Source organism: Eretmochelys imbricata, chromosome 5, assembly GCF_965152235.1.
Source record: "Eretmochelys imbricata isolate rEreImb1 chromosome 5, rEreImb1.hap1, whole genome shotgun sequence".
In the NCBI taxonomy this organism is placed as follows: domain Eukaryota; kingdom Metazoa; phylum Chordata; order Testudines; family Cheloniidae; genus Eretmochelys; species Eretmochelys imbricata.
The window spans coordinates 68888835-68913379 of record NC_135576.1 but is presented as its reverse complement, the minus strand read 5'-3'; the positions used below and the strand labels follow the sequence as shown (position 1 = coordinate 68913379).

At 42.2% G+C, this 24545-nt stretch overlaps 1 protein-coding gene across 4 annotated transcripts in view; it reads right to left on the bottom strand.

Moving 5' to 3' along the window:
- FER (FER tyrosine kinase) overlaps nucleotides 1–24545 on the bottom strand; it is a 446225-nt gene that overhangs the window by 361798 nt on the left and 59882 nt on the right. For all 4 annotated transcript variants that reach the window (XR_013346171.1, XM_077817292.1, XM_077817291.1 and 1 more), the window contains one exon: nucleotides 19450–19549. Coding sequence is in view for 3 of the 4 variants with exons in the window: in XM_077817292.1 (XP_077673418.1) it covers nucleotides 19450–19549 (100 nt within the window). In the remaining variant the exon portion in view is untranslated. The remainder of the gene's footprint in view (nucleotides 1–19449; nucleotides 19550–24545) is intronic.

Here is a 24545-nt window from a genome sequence, read left to right as displayed (position 1 = left end):
TATGTGGACACAGTTGGCAACGGGCTTCGTTGCAAGGATAGGTTCCTGGGTCAGTGGTTCTGTTGTGTGGTGTGTGGTTGCTGGTGAGTATTTGCTTCAGGTTGGGGGGCTGTCTGTAAGCAAGGACTGGCCTGTCTCCCAAGATCTGTGAGAGTGATGGGTCGTCCCTCAGCACAGGTTGTAGATCCTTGACGATGCGTTGGAGAAGTTTTAGTTGGGGGCTGAAGGTGATGGCTAGTGGCATTCTGTTATTTTCGTTGTTGGGCCTGTCCTGTAGTAGGTGACTTCTGGGTACTCTCCTGGCTCTGTCAATCTAAAAGTTGCAATTCTTCAACAAAAAAAACTTCAAAAACAGACTCCAACGAGAGACTGCTGAATTGGAATTAATTTGCAAACTGGATACAATTAACTTAGGCTTGAATAGAGACTGGGAGTAGATGGGTCATTACACAAAGTAAAACTATTTCCCCATGTTTATTTCTTCCCACCACCCCCCACTGTTCCTCAGATGTTCTTGTCAACTGCTGGAAATAGCCCACCTTGATTATCACTACAAAAGGCTCCCCCCTTCCCTCCCCCCGCCCCGCTCTCCTGCTGGTAATAGCTCACCTTAAGTGATCACTCTGGTTACAGTGTGTATGGTAACACCCATTGTTTCATGTTCTCTGTGTATATAAATCTCCCCACTGTATTTTCCACTGAATGCATCCGATGAAGTGAGCAGTAGCTCACGAAAGCTTATGCTCAAATTTGTTAGTCTCTAAGGTGCTACAAGTACTCCTTTTCTTTTTATGATTAAAGGGTTATATATTTGAGGCATTTCCTTCTGCCACTGGATTTCCATGCCACAGCTGGTCATTAGGACACTTTGAGGCTGGATCTGAACAACTGGCTAATATCTTAAAAGCTAATAAAGTGTACATTTTCAAGGGGTATGATGGAAGCCAGATTACTGGGATTTTTTTTTTTTTAAACAGGTTAGAAAATGCACTTCAAGAATGAATTGATATGGGGGTGTAGATAGCCTTTTCCATATCTAATTTCCTGTGATTTCTAGGTCTCTCTCTACTTAAGTGAAAAAGGCAACAAACCAAAGGCTGAAACACCTTGAGTTTGTAATGCCTGTACAAAAACTTGGGTCCATACTGAAGAACTATAATACAATAAACACTGGTAGTATCCACTGGTTACAGTGCTTGGGATGAGTTGTTCAACAGAGCTGCAGCTAACCTAGTGAAGTCTATAGCATCATCTTCACAATATGGATGCGAAGCCAAAGACAGAGAAGCTATGCCAATTTACCCAGTCCTCCTAATTCCATCCCATAATGCAGGGCCTCATGTTTAGAATTAACCTAAAAGACCTGGCTTCCAGCACCAGTTCAGGGAATTATGTTATGAGTCCTTCAGGAGTCCCAGAACCATGGATATAAGAGGTGCTGCATGTGGATGCACCAAACTAACGATTGAGGGTAACACTGCTACGTGGACACACTAAGCCCTTCCAAGGACAACCAGGACAATCATCTAATTTAATTAATTTTTCTGCAATAGTTTCCTTCTTAACAAAGACATACCTTATGTTTCTGTAGTCGCTATGATATGGAGCCACAAAATTTAAGATATCTAGGTACTAAGTTTATGTCCTGAAGTATTAGATTTCATCAACCTCAGGGTCTAGGAAAGGACTTTTCCAATCTGTAAAGCATTACACAATTCACATTATGGATATTTTCACTTTCTTCTGAGTCATCATATAATGGTCATTACCAGAGCACAGCAACTGGTCTGGAGACATCTCCTACAACAATCTTTATGTTCCAATGACTCCACAGATTTGAACCAACAGAGTAAGATACAGATTTCAGAAAGAATGCATTTTCTGCCTATACAGTACAGGTTTTTTCTGGTTTCCGTTCAGTCACAAAAATATGTTCCAAGGTAGTCAAACATTGACTTTATGCAGAAATTACCAATACAAGAGTCTACCACAAAACATGCTCTTTCAAAAAAAAAAGTTACAGCTAACTCAAATAAAAACAAATATTTCATATTTTAACTGCTAGATAACATAAAAACCTTCATTAAAACAAGATAATGTTTTGAAGCATGTTTTGCAGACTAACTTTAAACATATAGTATAGTAAACGTATAGTTTAAACGTATAAATTGAAAAAATCTAAATCTGAAAAAGATGCTTGGAGGTGTAAATATATTATTTCTGTCCTTTAATATTCACCACACACTTATTTGGCTGCTTTTAAAAAGTAGTGTATCGTAATAAGAGGAAAGACAAAACTGTCAGAAACCACTGAAAGCGTATTATTAATCTCAATTGAATTTCAATGCAACAGCAATATTTGAGGAAATGGCAAAATTCAGTGGAAGCAGATCAAGTTACCCATGCAATAAAAAAAAATTCAAACTCTAATCAGGTAAAATTCTTAATGTCAACAACTCTTTCATAGTTTTCAAAAATTTTTTTTCTAATTTAGAAGCTTTGAAAATAAACCCATTTTTCCTGCCAAATTTATCCGCTTCTTGACAAACATTTAATTTTGATTAGGGCTGTCGATTAATCACAGTTAACTCACATGATTAACTCAAAAAAATTAATCGTGAATTTTAAAAAATCACGATTAATCGCAGTTTTAATTGCACTGTTAAACAACAGAATACCAACTGAAATTTATTAAATATTTTGGATGTTTTTCTACATTTTCATATATATTCTATTCTGTGTTGTAACTGAAACAAAAGTGTATATTTTTATTACAAATATTTGCACTGTAAAAATGATAAAAGAAATACTATTTTTCAATTCACATCATGCAAGTATTGTAGTGCAATCGCTTTGTCGTGAAAGTGCAACTTAAAATGCAGATTTTGTTACATAAGTGCACTCAAACACAAAACAATGTAAAACGTGAGACTACAATTCCACTCAGTCCTACTTCTTGCTCAGCCAACAGCTAAGACAAACAAGTTTGTGTACATTTACAGGAGATAATGCTGTCCTCTTCCTATTTACAATGTCACCAGATAGTGAGAACAGGCATTTGCATGGCACTTTTGTAGCTGGCATTACAAGGTTTTTAAGTACCAGATATGCTAAACATCCGTATGCCCCTTTATGCTTCGGCCACCATTCCACGGGACATTCTTCCATGCCGATGAAACTCGCCAAAAAAAATGTGTTAATTAAATTTGTGACTGAACTCCTTGGGGGAGAATTGTATGCCCCATGCTTTGTTTTACCTGCATTCTGCCACATATTTCATGTTCATAGCAGTCTTGGATGATGACCCAGCACATGTTGTTCCTTTTAAGAACACTTGCACTGAAGATTTAACAAAACGCAAAGCAAGTACCAATGTGAGATTTCTAAAGATAGCTACAGCACTCGACCCAAGGTTTAAGAATCTGAAATGCCATCCAAAACCTGAGAGGGACAAGGTTAGGAGCATGCTTTCAGAAGTCTTTAAAGAGCAACACTCCAATGAGGAAACTACAGAACTCGAACCACGACAAAAGAAAATCAACCTTCTGCTGGTGGCATCTGACTCAGATAATGAAAATGAGCATACATCGGTCTGTACTGCTTTGGATTGTTATCGAGCAGAACCCATCATCAGCATGGACACGTCCCTTGGCACAGTGGTGAAACATAAAAGAACATATGAATCTTTAGTGCATCTGGCATGGAAATATCTTGCGATGCCGGCTACAACAGTGCCATGAGTGCCTGCTCTCACTTTCAGGTGACTTTATAAAGAAGAAGCAGGCAGCATCATCTCCTTTAAATGTAAACAAACTTGTTTGTCTGAGCGATTGGCTGAACAAGAAATAGGACTGAGTGGACTTGCAGACTAAAATTTTACATGGTTTTATTTTTAATGCAGTTTTTTTGTACATAATTCTACATTTGTAAGTTCAACTTTCATGATAAATTGATTGCATTACAGTACTTGTATTAGGTGTATTGAAAAATGCTATTTCTTTTGTTTTATTACAGTGAAAATACTTTCAATCAAAAATATAAAGTGAGTACTGTATACTTTGTATTATGTGTTGTAATTGCAATCAATATATTTGAAAATGTAGAAAACATTTAAATAAACGGTATCCTATTATTGTTTAATCTCATGATTAATCACGATTTTTTTAATCACTTGACAGCCCTAATTTTGATGTGCTTCTATAAAACAGCATAAGCCAACATGTCTCATTTTATTTACTCTGCTACTCAGCAGCATCAATGTCAGCACAGCAGGCTAGTGTACAGTTCTAGGAAAAGTATTAGTTGACCGACTGCTGCTGCAGAATGGCAGGGAAAGTTTACACAGTTTTCCTCAGTAAATCATAGCAAAACAATTTTGCGGGATTTTTGTCTAACACCTCTTTCCGGCTGACACAGTTGTGGATTTCAATTCTAGAAGACAGTCTAATAGCATCATATTCTTTACATTTCATCCAAAATATCCCAGGAATCATCAAACTATGGCCCCATTTCGGCAAAGGAATAGACCAGTGTTGACCCTTACTCTCAAGTGATACATTTTAAGGCCAGAATGGACCAATATGATCATCTAGGTTGCACTCCTACATAACATAAGCCTTTCACCAAGTAATTCTTGCATGGAACCCAATAAGATTTAGTCGAAACTAAAGCATCTCTTTTAGCAAGACATCCAGTCTTGATTTCAATTGTTTAACTGAGGGAGAATCAACAACTTGCTATAGTTCATTACCTTTTATTATTAAGAAGTTGCACCTTATTTCTGGTTTAATTTTGTTAAGCTATAACTTCACTGATTTTATAATGCCTTTACCTTCTAGATTAGAAATCCCTCTATCATCTGTTGACCCTCCTCATACAGGTAATTCTAGACAGTGATCAAATCACCACTTAATTTTCCCTGTGATAAACAAAACAGACTGAGCTTCTTGGGTCTCTACATGTAAGACATTTTCGAGCCCTCAAGTTATTCCTGCAACTCTTCTCCTACTTCTCTCCACTTTATCAACACCCTCTTTGAAGAGGGGACATCAGAACTGGACACCATATTCCACAAGTCATCTTACCAGTCTAGTATTAGATTCAGGGCTGATAGCACTACCTAGTACTAGATACCTGACCCTTCCAATTATAAGATCCTATTTCAGTTGCTTATAAGTTTACCAGACTCTAACTATTTGGATTGAAATTTTCCATGTCAGGTGCCTAACCGAGGCTGCTTTTTTAAAATTTCAGCCAAAACAGTTCAGCTGTTTTAAAGAATAAAGCTAGGTAAATATATGTTGTTTTGCCCATTTTAAAAAAAAATTGAGACCTTTACTTTGAACAGCCCTAGCACCCCTATGCTTTGAGGGAGGAACTTAAAATTTGGCAGGAGGAGGGCTTTTTATCAAGGTTGTACCTTTTGCTGTTGGTATGAAATTCTGCCTAAATTTAGCTAAGTTATAAACCTTTTTAACAAGCTGCAGCTGGCACATGCTCAGTAGAGACTTCTTAAATGTTAGCTACTAAGATTTCCAAAGATTCCATCCTCACTGAGCATGCTCACGCCTCTCACAGCTCATAGCGAAGACCAGACTGCACATGCACCATTCCAACAGAACTGAGTATGCTCCAGTTCCAAGGATGAAGCCAGACTTTCCCTATAATGGCTGTTCCCAGCTGGGGCCAGGCCAGGCACTGGAACTGTGCCCTCAATGACCTCCATGCTGGCACCCAGGCAGTGTAGAAGAGGAAGCTGTCAGATTCAAATTCAGAGCGGACAACAGGTGAAGCCCCAGGGCTGGGAAAGGGCAGGCTGGCATTGTGGAAGAAGGAGACGGGGAGATGGGAGGCAGAAGGAAGAAGTTGGGACTAGTTGGTCAAGAAGACTTAAACTGGTATAAGAAGCCTGATAACTGGAGAGTGGAACTGAGTGAAGAAAGAAGATGAGACTGAAACAACGAGGCATGGGTGGGAACAGACAGGACTGGGACAGGTTAAAGGGTAAAAAGGAATGGGATATAAGAAGTCAAGCTTGGGGGGGGGGGAAAAGGACAAAAGAGTCTATGCCCACTACAGCACAATATCTTTCAGAGCCTTGAATCTCACCGTTTGTCTGCTGTCAGCAAATATCTCTGAAAGGACCTGGTGAAGTGTCTGTCTCGGCCCTATCTACTGATGGTCCACATGGAGGGTGACAACCCTCTCTGCTACCAGTTACTCCCTTAGAGCAAGGGCCAGAGATCTACGCAGTGTATCTAAAGGATCCAACCCTGCTGTGAATCATGATGAGGGCCCTACCAAATTCACAGCCATGAAAAACACATCACAGACGCTGAAATCTGGTCACCCTCCATGAAATTTGGTCTTTTGTGTACTTTTACCCTATACTATACAGATTTCAAAGGGGAGACCAGCATTTCTCAAATTGGGGGTCCTGACCCAAAAGGGAGTTGCAGGGGCAGGGGGGTGTCACAGGCTTATTTTAGAGGGGATGCGGTATTGCCACCCCTTACTTTTGTACTGCCTTCCGAGCTGGCCAGCAGGAGAGCCAGGACTGTTGGCCAAGCACCCAGCTTTGAAGGCAGCGCCCCGCCAGCAGCAGTGCAGAAGGAAGGGTGGCAATACCACTGTCAAAACCCAATGGCCCCCTCCCTCAGGGTGTCTCCTGGGGAGGCAGATCAGCATTGTATGTTGCTAACACTGCTGCAGGCATCGCAAGGCATTTTGGGAAGGGTTAAAGGTGTGAGTGTGGAGTGGAAGATTCCTTTGCAGGATGCAAGAGGCCAAAGAGGGAGGAAGAGAGCAGAGAACGGGGTAACTTGACGCTTCGGCTAGCTCAGTCCAAAGATAAAATGCTGGCCCCAATCTAAGGTCAAAGCGCTCAACAAGAAGTCTGCAGCTGCGTTCATACCTTACCCAACCCCAGTCAGCCATGAGAAAGGAGAACTAAGCTAAACAGGACTGCAGAGATTGCAAAAACTAGTGAGACAGCGAAGGCCTGCGAGGGGGGAAACAAAGTCTCGCATCCCTGGAGCCAGTGTGTTTTGGGAAAGCTGAGGAGGCCACAGAAAGCCGGTTTGGACCGGTACAAAGAGCATGGGGAACAGAGGTCCCTGAATGAAACGCCCCCAAAAGAATCCAGGACTTAAAACCCTCCTGAGAACCGAAGCAAGTTGGAGATCAACAGCAGACCCTGGACAGCTTGTGCACAAGACAGAACTCTTGTGCACTCTTCTCCCTCTTCTTCTGACATTACACCCAGGCTTGGCCAGCCTCAGGTCATGCATGTGAGTATGAAAGTGGGTTAGGGCTGGGGCACTAACGTGTTCTTCCTTTCTCTGAGTGACGAGGGAGCGTTCCCAGCACTCACCGCTGTTATTTTATTTTATTAATAAAGCTTTAAAACTTAGACCCTTGGTGTGCTCCTTCATCTCCTCCCATAACAATCCTGTGGCCTCAGCCTGATCACCTGACGCCTCAGGCAGATTGGTAATAGAAATCTGTCTTACCTTCTGCTCTGCTGCCTTCAGAATTGGGCAGCCAGAGAGCGGCTGCTGCATACTGAGGGCCCAGCTCTGCAGGAGTAGCACAGAAGTAAGGGTGGCTATACCATACCATGCCATTCTTACTTCTATGCTGCTGCTGGCAGCGGTTCTGCCCTCAGATCTGGGCTCCTGGCCAGCAGCCGCCACTCTCCAGCTGCCCAGCTCCAAAGACAGCATCACAGCCAGCAGCAGCACAGAAGTAAGGGTCGCAGTACCAGAACTCCCCCCCTACAATAGCCTTGTGACCCCGCCACCCCACCCCCAACTCCTTTTTGGGTCAGGACCCCTACAATTACAAAACCATGAAATTTCATATTTAAATACCTGAAATCATGAAATTTATTATTTTTAAATTCCTATGATGGTGAAATTGACCAAAACGGACTGTGAAATTGGGAGGGCCATAATCATGACAATATGTTATTAAATGATGTTATTCAACACTTGTTTTTACTGTTTGCTTTTTTTTAAACTCAGGAAATTTTACACACCCACACAGTCTCCTATTTGTAAAGTTGCAAAGTCAAGTAGCTAAAAAATCCCAGAAATACTAGAATATACAGCAGGGGTGGGCAAAACTTTTGGTCCAAGGGCCACATCTGGGTATGGAAATTGTATGGCGGGCCATGAATGCTCACGAAATTGGAGTGTAGGAGGGGGTGAGGGCTCTGGCTGGGGGGTGTGGGCTCTGGAATACAGCCAGAAATGAGGAGTTCAGGGTGCGGGATGGGGCTCCGAGCAGAGGGTTAGGATGCAAGGAGAGGGTGTGAGGGCTCCAGTTGGGGGTGCATGCTCTGGGGTTGGGCTGGGGATGTGGGGTTTTGGGTGCAGGAGGGTGATCAGGTCTGGGGCAGTGGGTTGGGGCACAAGAGGGGATCAGGGGTGCAGGCTCCAGGCAGCACTTACCTCAAGCATCTCCCGGAAGCAGCGGCATGGCCACCCTCCAGCTCCTATGTGGAGGTGCGGCCAGGCGGCTCCGCACACTGCCCTGTCTGCAGGTGCCGCCCCTGCAGCTCCCTTTGGCCGCAGTTCCCGGCCAATGGAAGCTGTGGGGGCGGCTCTTGGGGCAGAGGCAGTGTGCGGAGTTCCCTGGCTGCCCCTACATGTAGGAGCCAGAAGATGGACATGCCACTGCTTCTGGGAGCGGCGTGGAGCCATGCCATGCACGGAGCAGGGCAAGCCCCCGACCTCACTCCCTGGCTGGAGTGGAGCAAGCCCCAGACCACATGCTCCCCAGCAGGAGATCGAGGGCTGGATTAAAACATCTGAAGGGCCGAATGCGGCTCCTGGGCCGTAGTTTGCCCACCCCTGATGTATAGGCAACTTTAATTCAGCCCCCTTGTGTGCACGCATTATTATAACAGTCTCTAATTACATAAACTATTTTTTCGTAGGACCCCTGCCTCATTCAATACACAGGATGGACCAACACTGGATATAGATCGGGGTTATGTCATAAAAGAGACTGTTGTCTCTCAGACTTCTAAGGTCCTAGGTATCTCAAAACTGGCATCCAGAATTAGTGGAAACTTTTTACTTAATGTCTCTATGCCTCAGTTCCCTATCTATAAAATGGTGATTATACACACACACACACCCCGAAACCTCACAGGAATGTTAGGAAAATTGATGGTTTCTGGAGCACCCAGATAGTGTAGAGATAAGCGCCACAGAAAAAGTCATGAGGAAATTAATAATTCTGCCTTCAGAGTACACTTTGAATAGCATGCAGTAAATATTGTACGCCACACATTGAACAGTGGAGACAAAACAAAATATAGAATAGCTGCTCTTTAAGTGAGCACAGTCAACCCTATATCCTGAATGAGGCAGGGGTCTGCGGAAAAATATCAGTCCCTTGTATGATCGGGTCCTGATCCATGACTACAACTCCCAGTCACTCTACTCACACAAATAAATAACAAGAACAAGAACAATAGAAATAAAGACTGTGTCATAATGTAAACAGCACAAGGGGGCTTACCTAAGGTTTTGCAGGTAACTTTAATTCTGGCATTTCCAAACTTGAGGTCTCAACTTTGCAACCTTAATAATGTTTTTTTAACAGCTATTTTGTGTGCAATACAGAGATCATCTCCCTCCCTATTCTTATTCAACATGCCTTTTTTTTATATATTCAAGGACTGCATTAACCCTTCTGGCAACAGCACTGCATGGGGCGCTCGTGGTCATCTGGTTATTCACCATCACTTCAAACTCCTTAGGCCACAGCTTTCCAGAATGCAATTCCCCATCCTATATGTATGGCTTACCATCTTAGTTCCTAGATATACATTTTATTTGGCTTTATCAAACTGATATGTGTTTGTGAACAGTTTACCAGGCAATCCAGATGCTCTCTGTAAGTGAGCTTTTCTTACACTATTTACCACTCCACCAATTTTTAATCAAGAAATCTGTAAACGTTATAATCAATGATTTTATACTGTTTTCAAGATAACTGAAGAAAATATTAACTAGTGTTGGGACAAGAACCAATTCCTGCAGGACACAGATGGAAACACATCAAATTGATGATGATTCCCCATTAAATATTACATTTTGAGATTCATCCATTAGTTTTTATATGGTTGTGACACAGGCAGACCAGCCAAACTGCATATGACCCATAACTTAACAAGAAGCATTACGATTGTAACAAGACAATTCACTTGTATGTGAATTTCAAAGATGTACTAGACCAGCAATCATTAACCCATTCATTTGTAGTAACAGAAATCTAGGGTAAAGGCTAAATATATCTGCCTGTGTTTACATATATATCCTATTAGAAGTTTACCAGTGTAACCAAATTAGCTTTTGGATGCTAAATCCTTTCCATGCCTTAATTGCCTTCACAGACAACTTTGTTCAGTTAACCTTAGGATCAAAGATGTGAGACACTGCAAGAAATTAATATACTGTCTTCAGTTTATCTGTCTGTTATAATGAAGGACCGGCTAATTACCTTATGCAAATGAGTAACTAGATTACCTGTGTATGCATAGGAAATTTAATGTTAACTTCAAAGATTTGGTTTCAGAGTAGCAGCCGTGTTAGTCTGTATCCGTAAAAAAGAAAAGGAGTACTTGTGGCACCTTAGAGACTAACAAATTTATCAGAGCATAAGCTTTCGTGAGCTATAGCTCACTTCATCGGATGCATCAAAGATGTGGGTTGTGTGCTCAACAAAGAAGAGTCACCTGCTGTGCTCAGAGCACTTGAAAACCCTGCTTCAGCTCTAAAGAGAAACCTCAGGACTGATCCTTTCATCTCTAGTCTTCTTAACTTGAAACAGGAAAAGTTTAAGCCCTGGAACTGAGATCTTCCAAGCAGTTTTTTGGAATAGTCTTTTCACGCATTTTTCAGTTAACAGACTTTACATCCATGCTGCATTTGAATTCTAACCTTTGAGGATGATTCCAGAGAGACTTTTGCAAGCCAGCAGACTCGTTCATCACTGCTACAAATCTGATATAAGGACGTTACAGGCTTCTGTAATGTATATAATCTTTTAACCATTCAGTAACTTTTATTTAATTAATAAATCTTCAGTTTATTAAGGATTGGCTGACAGCATGGTATTAAGGTAAGATCTGAGAACAACATATTGATCTGAAGTTAAGTGTCTGATCTTTAGGGATTAATACGAACCTCACATATGGGTGAATTAGGTTTTCAATAACCCCTCACTGTATTACACCCATTTGCCTGAATAGGAGTCATGGACTGGAATGCTTAAAGGGGACTGTGTCTGGCTTCTTGTTAACCAGTGTGGTACTACAGAAGCTCTTTTGTTATTAGCTTGGTGACTAATTACAGAATAAACCACCAGTTTGGGGGGATTGTCTGCCCTGTTTCTTGCAGTCTGCCTTAAGTGTGGCATTCCATCCCAGCACCCGGTCACAATAGTATATTGATATTTTACTATGCTAATACTTTAATCAGAATGTCGCTCCTAAAGAGAAGCCTAGGCGCATTGCATCAATATAGTCAACAACATCAAACATATTTGTAAACCATAGATTCCATGCCTGCCAACCTTACACAGTGTGAGGAAGTGAAATTTTCACTAAGCATCCTAAGACAAAAACCTCCCCCCTAAAAAAGTGTGTTGTGGGATCTTTAACATTCCCATATTGTAAACGTCAGTTTTTTAAAATGTCATCTAACAGAACTGCACACAGTAAATGCAACAGAACTCAATTTATCTATATTAGAAAAATGAGGCACTGAGTTAGAATTTAAACTCCTTATCCCAGCTATTCTAGGTGTTTCAAACCTGAAGACTTCTTTAAAACCTTGCAGTAAAGCAAAAATATAAAGTTAGAACTTGTACACTTAATACTAGCTTATTAAGCACCGATATAAAAAAACTCAACTATTATAACTCAGTTGTGCATTTTAAAAGATACGTTATAATAGTACTTCAAAAAATATTTATAGAATCTGTATCTGTTTATACATATTGCATAATTAATGATACCTGAAACATGAAAACATGCTTAATAATTAATACAACTGCAAAATATTTTGAAGATAAACAGGAAATAATATGGAGGGGTTGAAAACAACTGAGGGACAGTTATGTGCCAAACATTCCCCTTCTCCTCATTTTTTTACTATCCTGTTGCTGTCTGTGTGCAGGGCAGCAGGACTTTTGCATTTTCACTCCTCGTTCTCCCGGCCCCTTCCACCCAAGTTTTTAAAAGGGGGTTGCAGCACTTCTAAAATAAAGAGAAAGAAGAAACCACCTTCTTTTGTTTATTAAATTCCAGTATCAGCTTTAGTTTTTCTATAGGAAGTACTAGAGTATTTCTTCAACATTTCTAAAAGAAAAACATACTGTACCCACTTTGCTGAACCCAGCAATCTTTCTGGACATAAGTCCTCCCCATAATGCTTTTTTTTTAAACGCAAGTTTTTATTAAGTGATATTATGGAAGTAAATGAAAAAAAATAAATGGAGCCATTAATAACTATGCAAAAAGACTCATGCCCAATAACTTTCTACAGGCAAATACGAATCAAATGCAGGACTGTCTAGGTTTTTAGAATTCTGAATATCTCAAGAATTAAGAACACTCAAACATCCATTGTAGAAATGTTGAGATGCTTGCAGCTTTCTTGGTATTAAGTAAATAATGTGATATACAAGTGTGCCAACGGATTTTAATTTCTAGCAAATGGAAACTTCCCTATATAATCATAGGCATGTCCCAGACCATAAAAAGTTCAGAAGAGCCACTGACACAAGCAATGGGCTGAGGCCTAGAATCATAGAATTGGAAGGGACCTCAAGAGATCATCTAGTCCAGTCCCCTGCACTCAAGGCAGGACTAAATATTATCTAGACCATCTCTGACAGGTGTTTGTCCAATCTGATCTTAAAAATCCCCAATGATGGAGATTCTACAACCGCCCTAAGCAATTTATTCCAGTGCTTAACCACTCTGACAGTTAGGACGTTTTTCCTGATGTCCAATCTAAACCACCCTTGCTGCAATTTAAGCCCATTGCTTCTTGTCCTATCCTCAGAAGTTAAGAAGAACAATTTATCTCCCTCTTCCTTGTAACAACCTTTTATGTACTTGAAAACTTATTATGTCCCCTCTCAGTCTTCTCTTTTCCAGACTAAACAAACCCAATTTTTTCCTATCTTCCCTCGTAGGTCATGTTTTCTAGACCTTTAATCATTTTTGTTGCTCTTCTCTGGACTTTCTCCAATTTGTCTACATTTCTCCTGAAAAGTGGCACCCAGAACTGGACAAAATACTCCAGCTGAGACCTAATCAGCACAGAGTAGAGCGGAAAAATTACTTCTTGTGTCTTGCTTACAATGCTCCTGCCAATACATCCCAGAATGATGTTTAGCTTTTTTTGCAACAGTGTTACACGGTTGACTCATTTAGCTTGTGATCCACTATGACTCCCAGGTCCCTTTCCGCAGTACTCCTGCCTAGGCAGTCATTTCCCATTTTGTGTGCAACTGATTGTTCCTTCCTAAGTGGAGTACTTTGCATTTGTCCTTATTGAATTTCATCCTATTTACTTCAGAACATTTCTCCAGTTTGTCCAGATCCAGTTGAATTTTAATCCTGTCCTCCAAAACACTTGCAACCCCTCCCAGCTTGGTATATAACTTTGTAAGTGTATTCTCTATGCCATTAGCCAAATTATTGATGAGGATATTGAACAGAACTGGACCCAGAACTGATCCCTGTGGGACTCCATTTGTTATGCCCTTCCAGCATGACTGTGAACCACTGATAACTTTCTGGGAAAGATTTTCCAGCCAATTATTCACCTACCTCGTAGTAGCTCCACTAGGTTGTATTTCCTTTTTACGAGAAGGTTATGTGAAACAGTATCAAAAGCCTTACTAAAGTCAAGATATACCACATCTATCGTTTCTCCCTTATCTATGGGGCTTGTTACCCTGTCAAAGAAAGCTATCAGGTTGGTTTGACATGATTTATTCTTGACAATTCCATGCTGTTATTTATCATCTTATTATCTTTTACGTGTTGGCAAAATTGATTGCTTAATTATTTGCTCCATTATCTTTCCGGGTACAGAAGTTAAGCTGACTGGTCTGTCCTTATTTCCCTTTTTACAGGGCACTATATTTCCCCTTTTCCAGTCTTTTGAAATGTCTCCCATCTTCCATGACTTTTCAAGGATAATTGCTAATGGCTAAGGTATCTCCTCAGTCAGCTCCTTGAGCATTCTAGGATGCATTTCATCAGGGCCTTGGTGATTTGAAAACATCTAACTTGTCTCAGTAATTTTTCACTTGTTCTTTCCCAAGTTTAAACTCTGATCCTACCTCATTTTCACTGGCATTCACTATGTTAGATGTCCAGTCACCATCAACCTTCTTGGTGAAAACTGAAACAAACAAGTCATGAAGCACCTCTGCTGTTTCCACATTTTCTGTTATTGTCTTTCCCCCCTGATTGAGTAACAGGCCTACTCTGTCCTTGGTCTTCCTCTTGCTTCTGATGTATTCGTAGAATGTTTTCTTCTTTCCTTTTATGCAGTGATGAGCTGCCAAAATCTTAACAACCGGTTCCCTCCTCACCCCAAGAGGGGGTCATGGACCGCCCCCGCCCCTGGGGACTCCTGCCCCATCCAACCCCCTGTGTTCCTTGACACCCCCACCCTCCCAAGACTCCTTCCCCATCCACCCCTGTCCCCGACTGTCCCCAGAATGGGGCAGGAGGGTCTCGTGGGCCACCGTAGTAGGTGCCCACGCCACGAGCCAGAGGGACCTGCCGGGGGACGAGGTGGGGAGTCCCGGCGGTGCTTACCTGGGGCAGCTCCCAGGAAGCATCCGGCAAGTCCCTCTGGCTCCTAGGGGCAGGGTAGCGTAGCTGGAGGGGGAGCAGCCGCTCCCCCCACTGATCACACCAAAAGCGGCACCTTAGGCACCAACTTCGTGGGTGCTCCGGGGCTGGAGCACCCACGGGGAAAATTTGGTGGGTGCAGAGCACCCACCGGCAGCTACCCGCCTGGCCCCAGCTCACCTCACCTCTGCTCCACCTCCTCCCCTGAACGCACCACCCCGCTCTGTTTCTCTGCCCGCCGGCTTCCCGCAAATCAGCTGTTCACACAGGAAGCCTGGGAGAGCTGAGAAGCAAGCGGCCGCTTCGCGCTCAGCCCCAAGGAGGTGGAGGTGAGCTGGGGCAGGGAGTGGTTCCCCTGCGTGGCCCCCCGGGGTTACCTACTGCGGCGCGGGCAGCCCTCCTCTTGCCCCCCACCCCAGCTCACCTCCGCTCCGCCTCCCTGGGCCTTAGTGCAAAGCGGCCACCTGCTTCTCAGCCCTCCCAGGCTTCCCACGCGAACAGCTGATTCACAGGAAACCGGGGTGGGGGGGGTGGATGAAGCAGAGGAGGGTAGCATGTTCAGGGGAGGAGGCGGCGGCAGAGCGGAGGTGAGCTGGGGCTCGGTGCGGGCCGGGACGCTGCCGGTGGGTGCTCTGCACCCCCCAAATTTTCACCAGGGGTGCTCCAGCCCCAGAGCACCCACGGAGTCAGCACCTAAGGCGCCACTTTTGGCCGGTTGTCAAATTTAGAAGCCCTTTTAGAACCAGTTGTCCCATGATTCTAAAAGGGCTTCTAAATTTAACAACCGGCTCCAGCAAACCGGTGCGAACTGGCTCCAGCTCACCACTGCTTTTATGTCCCTAGCTAGTCTGATCTTGTTTTGTGCCTTGGCTTTTCTAATTTTGTCCCTACATACTTGTGTTTGTTTATATTCATCTTTTGTCATTTGAACAAGTTTCCACTTTTTGTAGTACTTTTTTTTTTTCGAGTTTTAGATCACTGAAGATCTTCTGGTTAAGCCAAGGTGGTCACTTGCCATACTTCCTATCTTTCCTACACAGTGCGATAGTTTGATATTGTGCCCTTAATGTCTCTTTGAAAAACTGCCAACTGTCTTCAATTGTTTTTCCCCTTAGACTTGCTTCCCATGGGATTTTACCTACCAACTCCCTGCATTTGCTAAAGTCTGACTTCTTGAAATCCACTGTCTTTATTGTGCTGTTCTCCCTCCTAGCATTCCTTAGAATCATGAACTCTACCATTTCATGGTCACTTTCACCCAAGTTGCCTTCCACTTTCAAATTTTCAACCAGTTCTTCCCTATTTGTCAAAATCAAATCTAGAACAGCCTCTCCCCTAGTAGCTTTCTCCACCTTCTGAAATAAAAAGTTGTCTCAAATACATTCCAAGAACTTGTTGGATAATCTGTGCCCTGCTGTGTTATTTTCCCAACACTTGTCTGGACAGTTGAAGTCCCCCATCACCACCAAGTCCTGTGATTTGGATGATTTTGTTAGTTGTTTAAAAAAAGCCTCATCCACCTCTTCTTCCTGCTTTGGTGGTCGATAATAGACCCCTACCATGACATCACTCTTGGTTTTTTACCCCTTTTATCCTTACCCAGAGACTTTCAACAAGTCTGTCTCTTATATCTACCTCAACCTCAGTCCAAGTGTATACATTTTTAATATACAAGTCAACACCTCCTCCCCTTTTTTCCCCTGCCTGTCCTTCCTGAGCAAGCTGTATCCTTCTATAACAATATTCCAGTCATGCACATTTGACTGATTAGGGAAATAAACACTCTTCTCTCCAATCTATTACGAAATGAATTGTGCTTTATCTGATTTTAGAGTTAATTTTCCATGGATTCTTAGAGCATCTCATGTTTGACCTCAGACTTTGGCTTCATGGTAATTTCAGTAGTCTTATAATGCCTAGTTTTAGGAAGGGTACTTCCACTAGTACTTGGAATAATGAAATAATGATTGCAAATTATTCCCCCTTATTCTATTTCACACTCTTGGGCTAATATTTATTTAGAACACAAAATGTCACAACATTGGGCCAAGTTCAGCAAATCTACACCTTCCTAAATTGGCTACATTCATGGTGCCAAGCTTCTGCATGGCAGCCCAAGTTCTTCTTTGGTCAGTCGGTCTCTCACACACACACACACACACACACATCGTGAGTAAGTATTTTTAATATGGGTTACTCTAGTTATGAGGTGATCGTTTCTTCATGTTTATTTTGTAAGTAGCAGAAAGTACCAAAGACATGGCTTTCTTTATGTTAAGGGTGACAGAAACTAGAGTGCTGCAACTCAGAGCCATTCTGGGGTTTACATATTTACATTCTTAGGCTTTGTCTACACTACATAGTACAGATCTTACATCGATACAGCTATACCTCTGCAGCTGCACTGCTGTAAGGTCTCCCATGTAGTCGCTCTATGTCAGCTGGAGGGAGCTCTCCCGCCGGCATAATAAACCACTCCTCATGAGCAGTGGCAGCTATGTCAACAGGCGAGCGTCTCCTGTCAACATCGCACTGTCCACACCAGTGCTTCTGTTGGTGAAACTTTTATCGGTCGGGAGGTGTTTTTTCACATCTCTGACTGACAAAAGTCCTAGTGTACACAAAGCCTTAGTCTGGGTAGATTATCCCCTTGATGAAGTTCTCCCCCCGCTTTCTCACTAGACACTACACAATTAGAGCAGGTTTGTCTACCAGAGCACAAGAATTACATCTATTTTAATTGGGTACTAATTTTGTTGTAACATTGGAAAATTTCCTTTTTAAAAACCTTGATAAATTGCATGCTGTATCACTTATAGAGAACCCTATGACCCCTATTCAGGGTCATAACCCAAAGTTTAGAAATGCTGTCACACATTAAACTGGTGTGCGAAGACTGTATTAATTGAATAAAAATGTGCTACAAGAACATACAAAATGAAGCTGGGGGTGAGGCAAACAGTGGTAGGACAGGTAAATCAGTCCAAACAAAAATAATTTTATTTTCGTTTGTAGCACTCAGAGATTTTGGGAAATGCTAATTTCAAATACTCAGAAGATCAGTAACACAACAGCCTCAATCCTAATTACTTCTGACCCCAAAATTCTAATGGACTTGAATGGGAATTTTGGATTCACAAGAAATGCAGAATCAGATCCCCAGTGAGCAGAAGAGAAAGGAATAAAAGATAGAGCATACTGATATTACAAAACCTTTTCCATTTCCTAAATAGCCAGTAATGCCTGTACTTTCTTGGGAACGATCACAGAAACTTGTATAAAGAAAAGGAGTACTTGTGGCACCTTAGAGACTAACCAATTTATTTGAGCATGAGCTTTCGATGAAGTGAGCTGTAGCTCACGAAAGCTCATGCTCAAATAAATTGGTTAGTCTCTAAGGTGCCACAAGCACTCCTTTTCTTTTTGCGAATACAGACTAACACGGCTGTTACTCAGAAACTTGTATATAACTTTGGAAACCAGATCGAATGATAAAGTAGTGACAGATATTTTTATTTATTTTTTTAAAATGAATCTGATGACCATTAAGTACAGCGAAGCCCAACTATGTGTAATTGTTACCTAAGCCTCCCAACTCACTCCTACCTCAATTATCTGTTGCATCCACCTGTTGTTTATTGTCTGAAATATAGAATTTTCCTGAGTAAGTTTCCTGAGGCAGGAATTGTTTTCTTTGTTAGTTATCAGTGCAGTGCCGAGCACAATGGGGCTCTGATCCTTGATTAAGATTATAGGTGCTAATGTAAAATAAATACTAAATATGAAGAAAAAGTAAAAAGTTGGGTTAGAGCATGTTGTATTCACACTCCAGTATTAACTGAATCTGATTTATTTCAAAGGTTAAAAATGTTTAGAAACATACAGAGAAAAATATTTAAGATCTCAAACAATTAACAAATATACACATAGGCTTTAAGATAGGGACTTCCAAAGGACTCTGAGTAACGTAGGCATTCACCTTCCTACTGAATTTCAAAGTAATTTGGATACTTAGCTCCCTCAGACACCTTTGAAAATTCCAGTCTAAAACTACAAATACATACTTAAACAGAATAGTTTATGATCAGTTTCTCTTCTATTTAAATGTCAAGAGCCAAGTTAAGTCCCTCAGGGTCTGAGTTTTCCCTGCTACAGTTGCTATAACCAGTATTTAGAGCATAATAAGATGTAGTGAGATCACAGCTGGAACTCCACATTATCAATGACATTCGCTACTACAGCACCACTACAGTCAACCTGTTTTATCTATTTTATGATCTGAATAAACCTAATGAAAGGATGAAAGTTTAAAAGAAAGGGCCATCACATACCCCATGAATTCTTTAGAAAACTGTACTATCAAGAAATGTGTAAATATATATTATTACAATTAATCTGTCTTATTTCAGTTTTGTGATATTTCATCAACTGAGCTGCTTGAAACAGAAATGTCACTTTGTTTTATTATAACTATTTTCAGGCAATAATAATTATTAAAGGCAATAATAAAAAGAGCTAAAATGACCACTATTTATTAGTCAGTAGTAAAATACCTTTAGCCACAGCTTCTTTATACTTCTCTTTGGCAGAGTTAACTTCTTTTATTAATTGTCTGTAATTAGATTTTAATTTCTCCAGTTCTGACTTTGTAACCTATGAATAAAGCAGAAATAGGAAAGTTATTAAAACACTTACCTTTAGGAGTTAAAGGCTTCTTAACATTAGGAAAAAATAATTACAGGATTTAATTTCAAAGATATTAAGGATGTATGCTTTTTTCATTATTTCAGAGATGCTCTGGAATATATTGTCATATGCTATCATTAAAAGAAAAAAGAAAGTCTGGTGTGTAAGGGGGGCCTGCTGTCATCACAAATGTGTGGTGGAGCACATCAGGACATTTAACTTATTATTACCGTGATAATGCCCAAAGATCACAATAAAATCTTGCTAGAAAAAAAAGCAGGATTTTAATTAGCTACTGTTTACGCTTATCTGATTCCTTGTTACACGAAAATAATTTCTTCCAAAGCCTAAAACAGTAAAGTGACAAAAGAGCTTCTGGATTTTAAAAAATCTCTCAAAAGCCACTAAAGGTGCCTTTGGATAGAAGAGTTAATCTCTTGTGAGTCAGGCCAACAACTATGAGGTCTAGAGGAGCAACTGGCTCCTACAAAGAGATTGAGAATGGGGGTCAGAGAAACATTCTTTCCATAGACAACTGGACCAGCTCCGTGAACCAGGACATTTTTGGCAAAGGAGCTACAAGAATAGCATTGCCTTTTACAGTTCTAATCTTTAGCACACTGTGGAGGAAAGGAAGTGAGCAACAAGTACAAAAGACCACTGTAGTATGGGACTGAGAAGACATCTGACAACCCAATGGGCTCTGGTATCAAAAACAAATCCTGAAGAGCTGTCCTTGACAAGAGAGGCAAAAGAGATTCTTTGATAGAGTGACCTCAAACATTCATGGACTAGGAGAGATCACTTGTGCTCAGTCAACCTGAGAGAACACTTCGCTTTTCTGCAAAATGGACTGCTCTTAGGCCAATACATTTTTTCTCCAGTATGAGGAATGTGAAGACTGGGACAGTTGGGGTTCATGATTCTCTTTTGCTAGGTCACATAAGCCTCAGCTACTGAATTGTTTTACAAAACTAGCAATTGGTTACCTGTCAGAACTCCACAAAAAGCAACCAAGGCACTTCTTTCAATTCTTAGCTCTAGTCTAAACCAGTTATGAGGCAGTTTAAGTCAGAGCAGGACCATTTCTTATGTTATCCTGCTCCCACAAGCATGCATGCATGCATATACTCAAACAGTCAGATTTCCATGTGTTGTTAAAATAGTCCAATAGACACTGGACAGGAAAGAACTTTTTGACAGACTAGACCAAAGATGGGCAAAGTACGGCCCACGGGCCACATCCAGCCTGCAGGACCCTCCTGCCCAGCCCCTGAGCTCCTGGCCTGGGAGGCTAGCTCCCGGCCCCTCCCCCGCTGTTGCCCCTCCCCCACAGCCTCAGCACACCATGCTGCCAGTGTAATGTATTAAACTGCTCCGCATAGGAATGTGCTACTGTTGGCAGTTACGGAGAGCAATTTACTACACTACACTGGTGCAATGCTCTGGGCAGCGCAGCTATAGCACCGCCAACCACCGGTGCTCTGTGCTGCGCGTTAAGAGGGCAGGGAGCAGCGGGGGGTTGGATAGAGGGCAGGAGAGTTCGGTGTGGAGGTCAGGGGACGGGGGTGTGGATGGGGTCGGGGCGGTGAGAGGGCAGGAAATGAGGGGGATTGAATGGGGACAGGGGTCCGGGGGCAGTCAGGAAAGAGGGGGGTTTAATGGGGCAGTGGGGGCAGTCAGAGGCAGGGGTTCCAGGGGTGGTCAGGGGGGTTGGATGGGGCAGGAGTCCTGGGGGGTGGGGCATCAGGGGGCAAGAAGCAAGCGGGGGCAGATAGGGGGCAGGGGCACAGCCTCCCCTAACCAGCCCTCCATACAATTTCCGAAACCCGATGTGGCCCTCAGGCCAAAAAGTCTGTCCGGCCCTGGACTAGACCTACAGGTTCCCAAGGAAGAAACTGAAATACAGTTGGAGCTATGAAGCAATTGGTTTCTACAGATAAATATCCCGGGGTACTGGCTAGAAGAATGAATCAAACAGACTCCATTTTGAAGTTCTGAAAGGATGGTAAATCAGTGAAACCAAAGTAAATAAATGGAATTGGACTCTTAAATGCCTCGGGTACTGATGTTAGTCATCCCATGATTAGGTGCTGAGCACAATTACAAACTGGTCCTTTTACAAAAGAGTGGAGAACAAACACAGGGAAATGAGATTAGTTAGGAGAAATTTTTATTTAACTGTGAAATGGATCTGACTCACCTGTCTCAATATGCTCTTCTGTCAGTGATGAAAACAAAGCCAGAAACTCCCTATCTAGATAAATCTAAGAGGATTAAAGTAGTCAAAATTATCTTTGGTTTATCTACATGGTGCCTTAGTCCACACCAGAGGGGTGTACATTCTTATGCAGACCAGAGTGTCACACACCAAGTGTCTTGTGTGGACCTTGCTGGTGCACACTAACATTCCCTAGTACATGTCAATGTAGTCATATTTCAAACAATAGTACATTAATCAATGCCAGTTACTGCACAACCTGCTTGTGTGCATCAGAATTAACACTCCTGCTGGTGTGGATTACGGTATTGTATAGACCAGTGGTTCTCAAAGCCGGTCCGCCACTTGCTCAGGAAAAGCCCCTGGCACGCCAGACCGGTTTGTTTACCTGCCACGTCCACAGGTTCGGACGATCGCGGCTCCCACTGGCCGCGGTTCGCTGCTCCAGGCCAATGGAGACCATGGGAAGGGCGGTCAGCACATCCCTTGGCCCGCGCTGCTTCCCGCAGCCCCCATGGGCCTGAAGCGGCGAACTGCGGCCAGTGGGAGCCGCAATCCGCCGAACTTGTGGACGTGGCAGGTAAACAAACCGGTCTGGCGTGCCAGGGGGTTTCCCTGAACAAGTGGTGGACTGGCTTTGAGAACCACTGGTGTAAACAATCCCTTAAGTGGGTACCTACTAGCATCCAGGGCTGTGATGTGTATCTGATATGTCTTAGTAACATCATACGCCCCTCTTTTTCTCCAATTTGTACAGAAAGAAGAATATCTGAAATTCGCAATGGGATTGGAATAAACCTCAAGGTAGAGTCTTCACCACCGACATGTGAAGAAAGCATGATTTTTGTTTTCAAGTAAGTCCTTAGGGATGTATCAAGGAATACCTCAAACAAGGATTCTCTGGAATACGAAATGACCACGTTTTTATTTTGCTTTAATTACTCCTCTAGGGCAAGATTTTATCCAGTGTGTCCTATGGACTCCAATCAGCACAGCTGATAATCTTGTTAAATATTGGATAGTGTCCTAGGGGGCTATGGGTATTTTGTTATTCTATCTAACAAGGCAGAAATTCTGCTGCGTACTATGGAAGAGGTCTTATGTGGACAAGTAAGTAGCTCAATGAGCCATTCAGTAAGTGCTCCAAAGGCACAAAACCACTGGACAGACAACAGCAGGTAGGACTATAAGAATACACAGTATCTCATCAGAAATCAATCCATACACTTGTCTAGAAGACCTCAGGAAGGGCTTGAAAAACTCAACACCTAGAAGACAACAGTCTACTGGCCAGGGTAAAAAATACCTGTGTGACCTTGCTCCAAAACCATGATCTGCTTCAGCTAAAAAGTAGGCCTCGTAAGGCTCATCATGCACTATAGTTAATTGTAATTTACTGTAAAAAAAATTAAAAATACATATTTGTATGTTACTAGGGTTGGTTGATCAGCAGAATTTTTCTTGTCAAATATAAGGGTGATGTTACACTCCATATTTTATGAAAATATGATGGTATGAATAGGACATAACTGAGATATACTTTATGAAAGATGGATCATGTAAGATATGATTTACTGAATGCAATTATCCGATTTGTATGCATGTATCACTTCCTTATCTAAAGTTAGGAAGATTATTTAACTATTACAGCTGTGTGTATTTGGAAGACACCCACCAGACAACTGGCCATCACAGCCCTGATGGCCCATTCGGAAGAAACAACAAAACTGTGAAGATACTAATCTCTCTCCTTCCTGAGCGTCCTCCAGTGACTAGTGTCACTAGCTGTGACACTACTCGGTCAGGTGGTCCTGCCATATGGTACTAAACATTATCTTGGACTTCTAGTAATTTTTCACTCACAGGAGGGGGAGGTCAAGTTTGGGAAACAAAACGCTTCCCACCTCATGTAAATTCTATTTAAGGCTGGGAGGGAAGGCATTCCAGACTCTCCTTCATTGCCTACCCAAGAACAAAGATTGCTGAAAGTACTTGTAAAGGACAAAAAAAAACAACCTGAAGGGAAAGGCAGGGGTAAGTCCAGACAGACAGGGGTCCAGTCTGTAAGAAAAATAACTGGAACTCTGAGCTACAGAAACTCTGAATCCTGCCTAAATTCAACATCTGGGGTGAGAAATTACATTTTGTAACCTGTTTCTTTAGTGAATCAAGCTTAGTTTGCGTGTTTTGTTTTATTTGCTCAGTAATCTGCTTTGTTCTGTTTGCTACCCCTTTAACAACTTAAAATCTGCCTTTTATAGTTAATAACATTTATTTTGTTATTAAACCCAGTTTCTGTAACCTCTAATGGGGGTGTGGGGGGCAAGAAGTTGTGCATATCTTCCTCATTGAGGGAGGGAATGGATTTCATTTCACTAGACCTTTGGGTCTGCACTCCAAGTGAGGTGGGCACCTGAGAGCTGGGGCAAGTCCCTTAAGCTGAGTCTTCCCGCAGCGGGCTGGCCCTGCCTGTGTCTGTGCTAGAGGAGGCCTAGGAGCCTGGCTCAGCAAGACAGGCTAAAGGGGGCCCATGCTGGCACAACAGGCGGGTTCATTGGTATCTCAGCACATCAGGTCCTGGTGGCAACCCATCACACTATTATCATATAAATGTTATCTTTTTTTCTGTCCTCTAGCAGAACATGGTATAGTACAGAGTTCTCTACAGTGTTCTTCCACTACCACCTCCTCCATTTTTTCCCTTTCTCTAAATTGTTTTCTACCCATCCTAGATTGTCTCTC